This window comes from Spea bombifrons, chromosome 7 (genome assembly GCF_027358695.1).
Source record: "Spea bombifrons isolate aSpeBom1 chromosome 7, aSpeBom1.2.pri, whole genome shotgun sequence".
Lineage (NCBI taxonomy): Eukaryota > Metazoa > Chordata > Amphibia > Anura > Pelobatidae > Spea > Spea bombifrons.
The window spans coordinates 29,086,598-29,098,190 of record NC_071093.1 but is presented as its reverse complement, the minus strand read 5'-3'; the positions used below and the strand labels follow the sequence as shown (position 1 = coordinate 29,098,190).

At 40.8% G+C, this 11,593-nt stretch overlaps 1 protein-coding gene across 1 annotated transcript; it reads right to left on the bottom strand.

Moving 5' to 3' along the window:
- Nucleotides 1-265: 265 nt before the first annotated feature.
- Nucleotides 266-10,620, bottom strand: FTCD (formimidoyltransferase cyclodeaminase). The gene is made up of 14 exons (XM_053470912.1): nucleotides 10,354-10,620; nucleotides 9,355-9,538; nucleotides 7,781-7,909; nucleotides 7,456-7,544; nucleotides 6,948-7,127; nucleotides 5,757-5,894; nucleotides 5,248-5,379; nucleotides 3,860-3,921; nucleotides 2,645-2,774; nucleotides 2,186-2,347; nucleotides 1,814-1,857; nucleotides 1,237-1,375; nucleotides 680-775; nucleotides 266-398 (listed from the first exon to the last, which is right to left on the bottom strand). Exons 1-14 carry the CDS (start codon nucleotides 10,405-10,407, stop codon nucleotides 315-317), a joined length of 1,623 nt encoding a protein of 540 aa, XP_053326887.1. The 5' UTR covers nucleotides 10,408-10,620; the 3' UTR covers nucleotides 266-314.
- Between the last annotated feature and the right edge of the window lie 973 nt (nucleotides 10,621-11,593).

The following is an 11,593-nucleotide window of genomic DNA, read 5'->3' as shown; positions in this document are numbered from 1 at the left end:
CCTCTGTTTATAGTGACGGAAAGTGGACAGGCAGGTAACACAGGGTGGGGATAGGCAGCCAAGACAAGGCGGAGAGAAGGGCTTGGCAATGAATTCCCCAAACATCACACATCACTTTAGCCATGCTGACTCTATAAGGCACTCCCTTTTATCTGTATACGTAATAGTATCACTGGTGGCGCAACAAGTAGCAGTTTTTAGGCATAATTTGCATAATAGTTTGGCAGTCAAAAGAAGCCCAGTAAAAAAAACACCACATCATTGATAGAAGGAAAGGTTATTTTATTAAAGATTGCATATTAATTGCATTATACTTAGAGTCGACCCTCGCACACTTGCAGTACAGACTGTGCACAGTTCTTTGCCTCTTCCAGTAGTTGAGAAACTTTCTTTTGAGTCTGAGAAAAAACAAAAAAAAAAACAAAAAAAAAAAAAAAAAAAAAATAAACCACAGTGATATTTATCAGCTAATATGGAGTAAAATATCCAGTGCAAGTACACTCGAGTGAAGAACTCCCTTTCTGGTACCCTAATATCACCAGTGGTGCCAGTACATTTTAGTTTGTAGCGACATAAAAGGTAAATTAAGTAAAGAAAAGGCAAATGTGTAACAAAGAAAGCTCCTAAAAGAACATTTTAAAGGTCCTTCACAAAACCTAATTGTTTTCCCCCACTGTACCTGATTTTTGAACTCGTCATCCTTTATTTCTCGCAGGTTGATCAGGACGTTAAAGTAAGCTCCAAATACACCAGTTTCTAACGCTTTGGCTGCAACCTTAATATTGAGTAGAAAGAAAAGTATAAGAAAATGACTCACATCGAGCATAAGGCTTACCATTTTATGGCGCTACAGAACCAAAGACCATGAAGATGTACCACCTACTAAGGACAATTTTCTTTGAACGTTTTTAAAAAGGTTTTGTCTAGTGCGGTTCTGTAAGTTAACCGACCTTCTATAGATATAAATTATGTAATACAAAAAGCTACATGATGATAAAAATATAAATATTTGATTGTGGGAATTGTGCTAGTACAAGGTGTCGAACCCAAGACATAGAAAGCTGGATGTACAGCAGGGCAGACCCAAGTTAAGAGCCATAAATCAAAGACATGGGGATCTCAAATACATGTGATGTGTTGATTTACATACAAACAAGGAACACATAATAGTGATGACATAGCATTAGTTAGTCATGTGTTATATTTCTATCAGATTGCATAATACTAATGATGTACCTGCAAATCAGATATACATGCAGAGTTTCCATGTTTCGACAGTTCCAGGAGTGGCTTCCACAAAGTGTTGATTTTCTCAGCCAAACTCAAAGGCACACCTACTGCTTCCTTCAAACCATCTTGCAGGGCATTAAAGCGCCTATGTGATTGTAAAGAATCATTAATACTGTGAATATTATGATTTCCCACAGCCTTAAAGTAAGTTTGTGTTATAAAATCTGACTTGCACCCATATAGGTCTCTGTGGGCCAAGCAAATGTGGGAGTCACCGTGTTACTGGACAATTAGGTCAGCCTAACCCTTTCTCCCAAACACTGAATGAGATTGGCATTAATTTTCTGTGATGTACATACAGTGTAACCTAGTCTCACACCAAAAGAACGCAGTACAACTATTGTGAAGGGTGTGACCAAGCGACAATCCCACTGCACATGCTTGGTACCATAAAAATGAAACCAAGGTGACCAAAGGCTAATTCCATCATTCAGAGAAATGTCAGTAGTACACAAACATTCTTGCACGAAACCATTTAATACAAGTCTATTCACGAAAATATATTTAGTGGGAGGGAACTCACTTTAGTTGCTCTTCTGTAGTTTCTTTTGGAAGCTTCAAAGCTGCCTGAGCAGAACAGACAAAAAGGAATTAGGGGTGTTTTAGCACAAGCGTAATGGACGGTAAGCTGTATACAATATAATGAGGTGATATACACTGGATGAGCAGAAACAAGTGTGAAGTGAATATTTAAATCAGGAGAAGATCAATGAAGCATTATGATAATGCAGATCAGCCCATCTGTTTAAAGGAGCGATCCTGGACCAAAGTTCCAAACGAGGAGTTCAATGGTTGATATAGTGGTTTCCCACCAACCTAAGTAGTTCTTTATACATAAGACTTGTGAGTCAAAGAGAATGAGGATCAAATATGGGCAGGAATAGGGTTCACCCACCATGTAGCTTCCAAAAGCTTTAGAATCAGCATCAACCATTAACAGGAGTTGTTCCGCTGCTGCATGGAGGGGAGGAATCAGCTCCCGCATGACATCATCCAGCGATTCAAACTGACGTTTCCCATAGGTCATCTGACCGACCATGCAGCCCAGAGCTGCCCCCTGTATGCAGACAGTAACATATCAGTACATGTTCAATACAGTAAAACAAAAACACAGATCGCCCTACACCAAAAGGTACGCAAAAACAGAAGCGTGTCCCATGGTTAGATACAAGCAGAAAGAATAGATTCCTGAAAATCAGATGGATTAATGCATTGAAAGAAAACAGATTTACCTTTAGTGTAAAACTGTTCAAAGTACCCAAGTAACGGAAAGCTAGATAACAAATAAGTCGCATAATAAACCCTGCCTAAACACAGGGAACAGATGTAATATTTGGGTGCCAATGTTTCTTACCATGGCAGACACAGCTGCAGACACAGAGCCTCCCCCAGGAGTGGCAGAGCGAGCCCCTACACTTTGCACAAACCCTTGCAAAGTCTGTTTAACAAGAACAGCATCAGATAGCTCATCCTGGACCAGGTACCTAAAAGGAAGGATCAGCACACAAAGCAGTAACATAAGTATTCTAAGAATAACAAAATCATCTCATTTCATTTTGTGTTTTACAAAAATAGTATGGTTAAATATATAGCTGGGGGTCATAGACAAGGCAGAATATAGACTACAAATTTGAGACATTTTTATATTAACGATGTAAGCAGATGTTACCCACTGTGTCCTTGTCATGTGAGACACACTCCAGGTGCACAATTTTGTGACGTGATTATTTTATAATGCTATCTACTATGATAAATCCTTTTACACCATTTAAAGCAAAATATAGAGCACCTTTTAAAACATGTTACAATAAAGGAGTTTTAGGGACACTTCGGGGGAAAATCAGTAATCAGGGACATAAGTCTCAACCAGAGAGCCATCGTATGAAACGGGAGACATCTGCTCACATAAAAGAGAAAGAGGTAATTTCAGCAGGTATGCCTGGATGAAAAGGGTTGGCAGGGACAGGCATTAAATCTCGTATCCTTATCGGTTATGTCGATCTGTGTTTACATTGTACTTAAAGAGCTACTACTGTATGTGTAGTTCCTGCTAATGCCGGTCAGTTCCAGCATATACATCTAGAATCTGGGCTGCTTGTGATTTTAGTTCTCAGATTAATACATTCATTGTAAGAGGGTTGAGCAATAGATTGCACTTATCCAACAATGAGCAGGATCCGAATTAAAGTGCAATTTAGGTCTATGCGGGGACAGATTCATGTATATGTGTTTTAGCATCTACCAGAGTGCTTACTATGGCCTTCAATGAAGACTAATTACGGTATCTAGCCGACTAAACATAAGAGAATTCCATAGGACAGGAGACTGGAGCTACTGTACATCTGTGCATCAGGCGAGGGTAAGCTGAATCTAGCTAGAATTAGCACAATTTTAGCAACCAAGTACTAAATTTACGAAAATAAATCTAAAAAGAAAACAAGCTGAATAGGTGGAAATCCTAGTGATCTACTGCTTGCGATGGTAATCGTGCTAAGACTCATGGTTCCAATACACCATCTTATATTATCCAAGTATACATACCAAACCCTAAGATCACATGTGAACTTACTCAATGATCCTTTTCCTTGGTTCAAAAGGAGACAGCGAGTCCAAACCAAGCCTGTTAATTGCCTGCAATTCAATAGCAACATGTCACATTTGTTGCAAGTGACATTGAGAAGAAAACCTTATGACACCCATAGAAGAGGGTAGTCATAATTGTAAGAGGTTAGACATAGACTGGAGATATACAAAAGAGATGCAGTAAAAGAATAATCACACAGTTTTACAAGGTGGTTGACATTTATTTGGTTACAAAAGGGAAAAAAAGCTTGGAAAGCTCACACCTTAACATTGGCTGCCACTTAATAAAAAGCAATGCCATGTAATGTAAGAGATGGAAACAGGCCCATATTTAAAGTTTTGGGTCCAAGGCAATATTTGGGCTTTTTTTTTCTCCTAGCCACCCTTCCGTCTCAACATTCCCCGCCACCATCTCAATATATTTTCATCCCAGTCACATACTTTCCCTACTCCTGTTCTGCATGTTCAAGAAAAAAACTGCAGCGAGTGTGGTACCCCCAGAAGTGAATCAAGATGAGGTATGGGGTATGCGATATGGGAACATTTTTAGAAGTGCCTCTTAATATAATATAACACACAATCACACATACCACTATGTAAGTGCATTAGGAAGCCCTACGCCAAAAAGACAGCCACAGAGTACAGCCTGAAATTGAGAAGCTCCAATTACTTGGGTCTCCATAAATCATATTTGAAAGGTCGGAAAGGAAACCACAGAAAAAGCCAGCAGAACTGACGTGCAAAACTAACATGAAGAATGCATGGAAGTTATAGCATTAAACCGAATGTGCAAACATCTATCAGACAAAACAGTATAAACCGAAACCTTTATTTATGTCCTGGTCGTGGAAGCCGACATAATTCTTTTCTTGTGTGGCTAGGCCAATAAACAGAAACACGAAGGGATAATGTACAGTCAGGTCCATGGATTTGTGCAGACTTTCAGCTTTAAGGATATTAACTTCAGCACTTCTTACATGTAGTCCCTTCCTTTTTAAGGTTCAAAAGTAATCAGACAATTGACTGAGAAGCTGTTTCGCGGCCAGGTGTGGGCTGTTCCCTCAATATTCCATTAATATTTAAACTCTAAAGTTTATTCCAGCTGTTGCTTTGAGCTCTCAATATGGGATATAAAGTGTTGTCAGTGCAGAGGGACCCAGTCTACCAAATGTTCCATCTGCACCCATAACCTTATCCAGCAAAATATATAAAATGTCATTGCTAGCTGCAGTTGGGCCTCCTTGCCACCACAGGCCCTAGAAGAAAAGGCTTCTTCCATCCCATTATTAATCCCCTGTGGACTGCATGAGCCCTCTGTAGCCATTACATTTGCATTGCTCTAAAGACAATCCTGTATAAAATAACAGATCTCACCAGTCGAATTTTGTGATCCTCCTCAAGTATAAACAGTTTTTCCTCTCGGATATAGAACTCTGCAGTGTCCATAAGAGCTTTGAGTGGGATAAGACCAACAAGCTGGGAGCCAAGTACAGGTAGCTTCAACTCCTTAAACAAGAGAGGGCTTGTAAGATACATTTTCAAGATTTTTGGGTTCATTTAATTTAAATGACATTGGGTGGTTGCTCCTCTGGTATACACAAGGTGTATATATATTAATTGTATTGAAATATCATTAAATTGCAAAGAATTATATGCAGTGAGCAGTACCATGTAGGATTTGGGTAACTAACATCTTCAATTATAAGTCTTATCACTCATGTGGATTTCTCCAGAGCATACTATACGCAACACAAAAAATGGACATAAACTTTCAATATAGACCAGTAAAACAGTGTAAACTAAGGTATACAGATTTAACTGATTTATAATGAACAACATTAACACAATTATGTGTAAGGAAAGGCAGTATTGGCTTGACGTACTTTCGCATCTTTACAAACTTCCTCGTATACCATGTACAGTGAGCTTATCTCATAATCCAAAAGATTTGTTGACACTTGAGCCAAATTCTCCTCTTGAAGAAACCATCCGATAGCTTGGACCTTCTTGAGACGTCCAGACTATGAAACAAGTTGAAAGCAGACGGTTTAAGAGACACAAGGAGAAGACTTGAGAATTCATATTCATGTGAATATGAAAACGGACACGAAGGGTGTGTGTTCGTTGTTCAGCCTGAATACAGAACAAACAAACATGGCGCCAGCAAGACGTACACGAAGACACACTACACGAAGAATCTTCGTGTTAATCTTTGTTAATATTGCCAACTAATCTCCCTGGTCCCTTCCCCATCTAGACTACTTTATATACGCAGCATTGCAGGGGTTAACGGGAGCAGGAATCCGTAGGTCCGTGCAAGGAGTTAGAAGTCCGAGCGAGCGACTCTACTGGCCGCCTGCAGGTGCCTTCTCTGGCTTTAACCAATTGGTTGAATAGAGTCGCTCGCACAGACCTTTAACTCCTGTTCCCTCTCCAGGCCAAGTTTCGGCATAAGGTGTTAAAGGTCGGTGTGAGCCACCCTATCGGTCGCCAGCAGGAAGCTCCTCTAGTATCAACCAATAAAGGCAGCTGCACTTCATTGGTTGATGGCAGAAGAGGACCCTGCCGGCGACCAATAGAGTAGCTCATACTGACTTTTAAACTCCTGGTGCCAAAGCTGCTGGGTACCGCGTTAACCCTGCATTAAAAAAATAAAAACAAACACGAAGAATGTACATGAATATTCACCCAAACCGAACACTGGAACGGGCAAATATTCGTGGAATACAAGGATTTTTTCCCCCCACGAAGACTAACACAAACAGTTGGCCAGCGCCCAAGTCTAATCAGAACCATGCCATAGAGACAAAAACATTGGTTAGGTAAATTAATTTAAAAAGGACAAATGGTGTCAATTTGTGGTGCATTATTTTTGGCTGTCCTCTTGGCTCCATGCTTTCCCAGATTCTCCTATCCCATCATCTGTTTAGGGTCTCTGCTCATCTCATTGCTGTTCAGGTATCTCCTACAATTCAACTGTTCCCGACCAGGCCTACACTTGCTTGGGTGCACATGGGCAAATGGCTGGTCACTTTTCTTCCTATTTATCACTCTAGTCATTGTTTTCCTCTCACCTGTCCTTTTCCACGCCCCCCTTCACGAATATTCAAGGCAATCCGATGGGCCAGTTCCTTGGTGCTCAAAAGGTTCACATTATAAGCTATCAGAAACTTGCGTGCTCCACTCACAGTTGCTCCCCAACTGGGAACAAAGATTGGCTTCCCATAATCTGGAGCCCACTCTGGATTCTGCAGCTGGGGAGGAAGGGAAAAGGTGATAGTTAGCCATGCACCAGATTTTGATAGTAGTAGTTGCTAATAGCGAATGACACAGAGACACATTACAGAACGTGATCTTGGCTTACAAAGGCCGGGTGACCTTCTTAAATTTGTGATAACATTAAGTGGGATATCTTGTGATATATTTACACTATACGGTGTAGTAATGCATGACAATTGGAGTATGTCAATGGCACTGTGATGTACATGCATACGACCTATATAAAAGGCCTTTACAGAGACTATGCCACATTTTGCACTTTCACACATATTTATCCTATATAGAGACATGAGATATGAATACCTTGGTGGGCAGAGCTTCATACTCGCCAGCCCTCACCGCTGGAAGGGATCTGCGATTCTCACTCCGAGCAGCCTCTCCATACAAGTACACTAAAATGACCACAGAACATAAGCACTGGGGGGGGGGGGTTAATACAGTCTCCCATGTATTCCATCCCATTAGGCCCGGCATATATTTTCCACAGCTGTACTGTTGGAGGATATTGATGACCACCTTACATAAGCCTATTAACTTGGCTCTACTTCTACCCTCTGCCCACTTCCTAACTTCATAAGATAAACGGATATTTTCTACAGTTTCCATAAACTTCAGAATCTCAACAGACCTGGAACATGCAGCTCTTCGACCAGTCTCTCAGCAAAGCGATTAGCGCAGGTTACACACTCCTCCATTGTCACATTCCGCACAGGAATAAAGGGGCAGACGTCTAAAGCCCCCATGCGAGGATGTTCACCTGTGCCAAAATGGAGAGTACGTGGGATGAACACAGGACAGCAGACACTGCAGTGTATCTGCAGCACGTAGCGCAGATTGTTGCCACACATTTATGTGTAGCTTTTTATTCAGAGCTTAATGGAAACAAGACTAGAACAAGGAGTTGTAGCTTTTTAACACATCAACCCCTGCATTCCTCTGAAAGAATGCATCATTTATATGATAATATACCTTCACATATGCATTCCTATATATAAACTATATGACCAAATGTATACGAACACTAGACATGTCAGATACCGGCTCAATATCGGAAGCGGTCAGAATGGCTTGTGTGCTTTTTAATTTTTTATACAGTAAAAGCACAGAAAAATATGGAGGAGAGAGGCAGAGCATCTGGTCTAACAATCACATGACTCTACTGGCCGCTGATTGGTCCCCTGAGGCATACGTTTCAAAATATTATTATTTTTTTTTTTTCTATAGTAAACAGTTATATACAAAACTATATGGTGTGGAAATATAATATTTACTATATCTAAAAACCTTGCAGGAGAGTACTGGAATCAGGTTATTTTAAAGCTGGCACATTCTTCATTTTGCAGGCCAGTATTGAAAGTAATCCTTACTGCAATCCTGCTTTTGTCAAACTGACTCACAGCATGTAGAATTCAGTGTCATGTTTTAAACATGTGAAAAATTCTACTTGGCAAGCAGGCACTCAATTGACCTCTCACTGTCATCAGATTTTTTGAAATAATGGGCAAATATGATTGCAGCTCCATGCATGGTCACAAAATGCATCTATATCAGTAGTTCCCTGTTCAGTAATCAAGGAGTCCAACAGAACAGGTTTTCCAGATATCCTTACGAAAGCTGGGCTGTGCTCTAATTAACACTGTTGGATCTGCAAAAACTCTGTACTAATTGCGCATGATGATGAGCAGAGATCCAAAAAAATCAGAATTAATAGGCCAGTAACTGGGAAACAAGATATAGCAATTGATTTTATTTTGACAGTGAGTTGGATTTGATTGTACTGGCTAGTGTATCAGTACTGTTGTAGTAATCTACATGTAACAAGATTAATAAATGCAGTTTACCTGCCATTATTCTCTTTTTCTTGGCTATCCCGAAATGGCAGCTTTACATACAAGATTTTCAAGAGTAACGTTGCCATGGATAGCAAGGGAATAGAGTTTTGTGCTAGTTTCACTGCAATTAGCCATGGCCTGCAATTTGCTAGCCAACCCCTGCAGTTGCGTAGCCCCCTTACCCCAGCAGAGCACAGTTTATAGCATGCAACCTTCCAGAGATAAACCCATCCAGAAGGAATGAAAAAACAGACATAAAATATTGTTTCCCTCGTACACAAGAAAGGCCACATTGGGCTTATAGAAAGGAAACTGTAGTTTGGCCATTAAAGTTACTGGTAGTCTGCTGGCCAAATATATTCAGCTTTACCTTTATGCTTTTGCATATCAATTGTCTTGAAAGCCACACGTGCTGCATTCAGAGCACCTTCAACTACCGCGTCTGGGCTGCCCACAAAGGTAAACACTGTGCGGTTTGTAGAAGCTCCAGGGTCCACATCCAACAAGCGGCATCCTGCGGTCTGAGAGATGGCTGCAGCCAGTGCATCAATAACCTGCAGGATTCAGTAAGCTTTTACCATCACCGTGTCACTGCGTTCCCATCAGTGAAATGTATTCATCAACATTAAAGTGACCCAGTCACCGAAAATCACCTATAAGTTACACCCCGGCACCTGCAGGAGCTACTTCTGTCTACTCCTAAACACAGGCTTGAGGCACTATATTAGAGATGGCTATACGTTTTCGCTCAAACAGCCTGCACTAAAAAGCTTGCAATATGTCATATAGATAACCCCGCTTTCTACCAGGATTCTACCCAAAGCTACATCAGCATTAATGGTTAAGATGTTAAAAATGTTAAAACATCAATAAGGAAAAAGCACTTCACAGTAGGAGGGTTTGCTGAACTAACAATTCAGCCAGGGGAGTTGTGAAACTTTTTTCACATCAATTCCACATTAAGCTGGCCAATTTAAAACAGGTTTCTAGCAAATACAGCTAGATTAGCCCTTTCTAATACTTGATCCGGCACAATAACATCTTCCCTATAAACCACTGTTTAGCAAATCAATCACTCAGCACTTTTGTGATTGGATAGAATTGATAAAATAATGTATCTTTAGCCATTTACAAGACCTGAAGGGTCTCATGGTATTGGGTTGGGTTGTTTCTATTTAGTTTTCTACCGCCTATATACTTAAAATCCCAATCTAACCTCAGGCCTCTTGGCAGATTTCATATATATTTATATTAAACGGGGTAAAAGTGCGTTCCATTTTATGGGGTTTCCCCCTTTCGCTCATACATTTCTTTTGCTAATCATAAATTACCATACCATCTAAAACATTGAACATCAGTTTCCTCTCACCTCTTTGTTCTTCCCCTCTGAGAAATTTGGTACACATTCCACCAATTTGGACATTTTGGCCTAAACTGTGACCGACCCTCTCCGCCACCAGCACCTGTCTGTCGGGTTTCACATTCAGCAGCTGCCTTTGGAGAGCCTTTTAAAAGATTTCCTAATTCCAGGAGTTACAAATTAACTGATTATGTTAGGACACAAAGCATTCTGTAATGGGCGACCATGCAGTTGGGGGCTGGAGACGGTGGCGGTTCTCAATATTGCTTCAGGGAAGATTAGTGGGGTTTTTTTTGGTGGACAGACAGGAGTATTATCTAGAGGTGGGGGTGGTTGTCTGTTATGTTTCTTTGTAATGTTTAACAAGTTGTTGTGCAAACACCAGAAAGCAAATAAGAGCTAAAAATTAATCGAGCACAGGGGGAAGAAAATAAATGACGCCGTATCCTTGTGGTATTTTATTAAAAATCTCTGGCTACACGTGCCATGAAGAAACAAAAACCCACAGACATTGTTCATATACTGAACATTCATGCACTTTTTGAATTTACTCGAATTTCAGCATACCTTTCATAAAGTTCACCCTAAATAGAGACTACCATTAAAGCAATAATTTTTGCAACCAATCAAAGCAAATAAAAAGCTCTGATCTATACAGAGCATTTTCTCGCTTCCATAGACAAAACTGAAGGAAGGTTTCAGAGGTTTTTGTGGCAAATCCAAACACACACCAAAACCAACAAGCTCTGGAGCTGCTCCAGAAGGACCTCACACAGAAGCAAGACAGAAAGGCAATAGACACCCTGAGTGTAGAAGCAAGGATAATTCCCTGCCGCTGTCCTAAAACACCTATGGCAAGAAGCCTATAAGGACGTACTGGTAGGCCCTGACTTTGTTGCAGCGGCAGGGAATTCTCCTCTTACTATCGGAGCCTTTATTGTTATTGGCTTCTGGCAGCCTGAGCCCCTGCCCTTATACAGGCTGAGTTCTTGTTTGTGCTTACAGAGGCTGAGTCCCTGTTTTTGCTGGCAGAACACTGGAGTGTGCCTTTATTATAGTGCCTGCTTTTCTTACTGGTGTTATTATGTCCCAGGACAGCGCGCCTAGCCAGGATGCCTTTATGGCATGGCTGGAATCTAAATTCTCATCCTCGGTCGAATCTTTCATCTCTAAGATGTCGGCCTCCATGCCCCAGCTTCTCCCCTGGACCCCAAACTTATCCGGGATTGGGCCCTATGGACAGTTTGCC

What these genes read in the sequence shown, in the direction of transcription:
- FTCD (XM_053470912.1), bottom strand. Translation starts at nt 10,407, where the DNA reads ATGTCCAAATTGGTGGAATGTGTACCAAATTTCTCAGAGGGGAAGAAC. An exon ending in TGATATGCAAAAGCATAAAG is followed by an intron (nt 7,910 to 9,354) that starts GTAAAGCTGAAT and finishes ATTTTGGCACAG; the next exon opens with GTGAACATCCTCGCATGGGG. An exon ending in CGAAGAGCTGCATGTTCCAG is followed by an intron (nt 7,545 to 7,780) that starts GTCTGTTGAGAT and finishes TGGTCATTTTAG; the next exon opens with TGTACTTGTATGGAGAGGCT.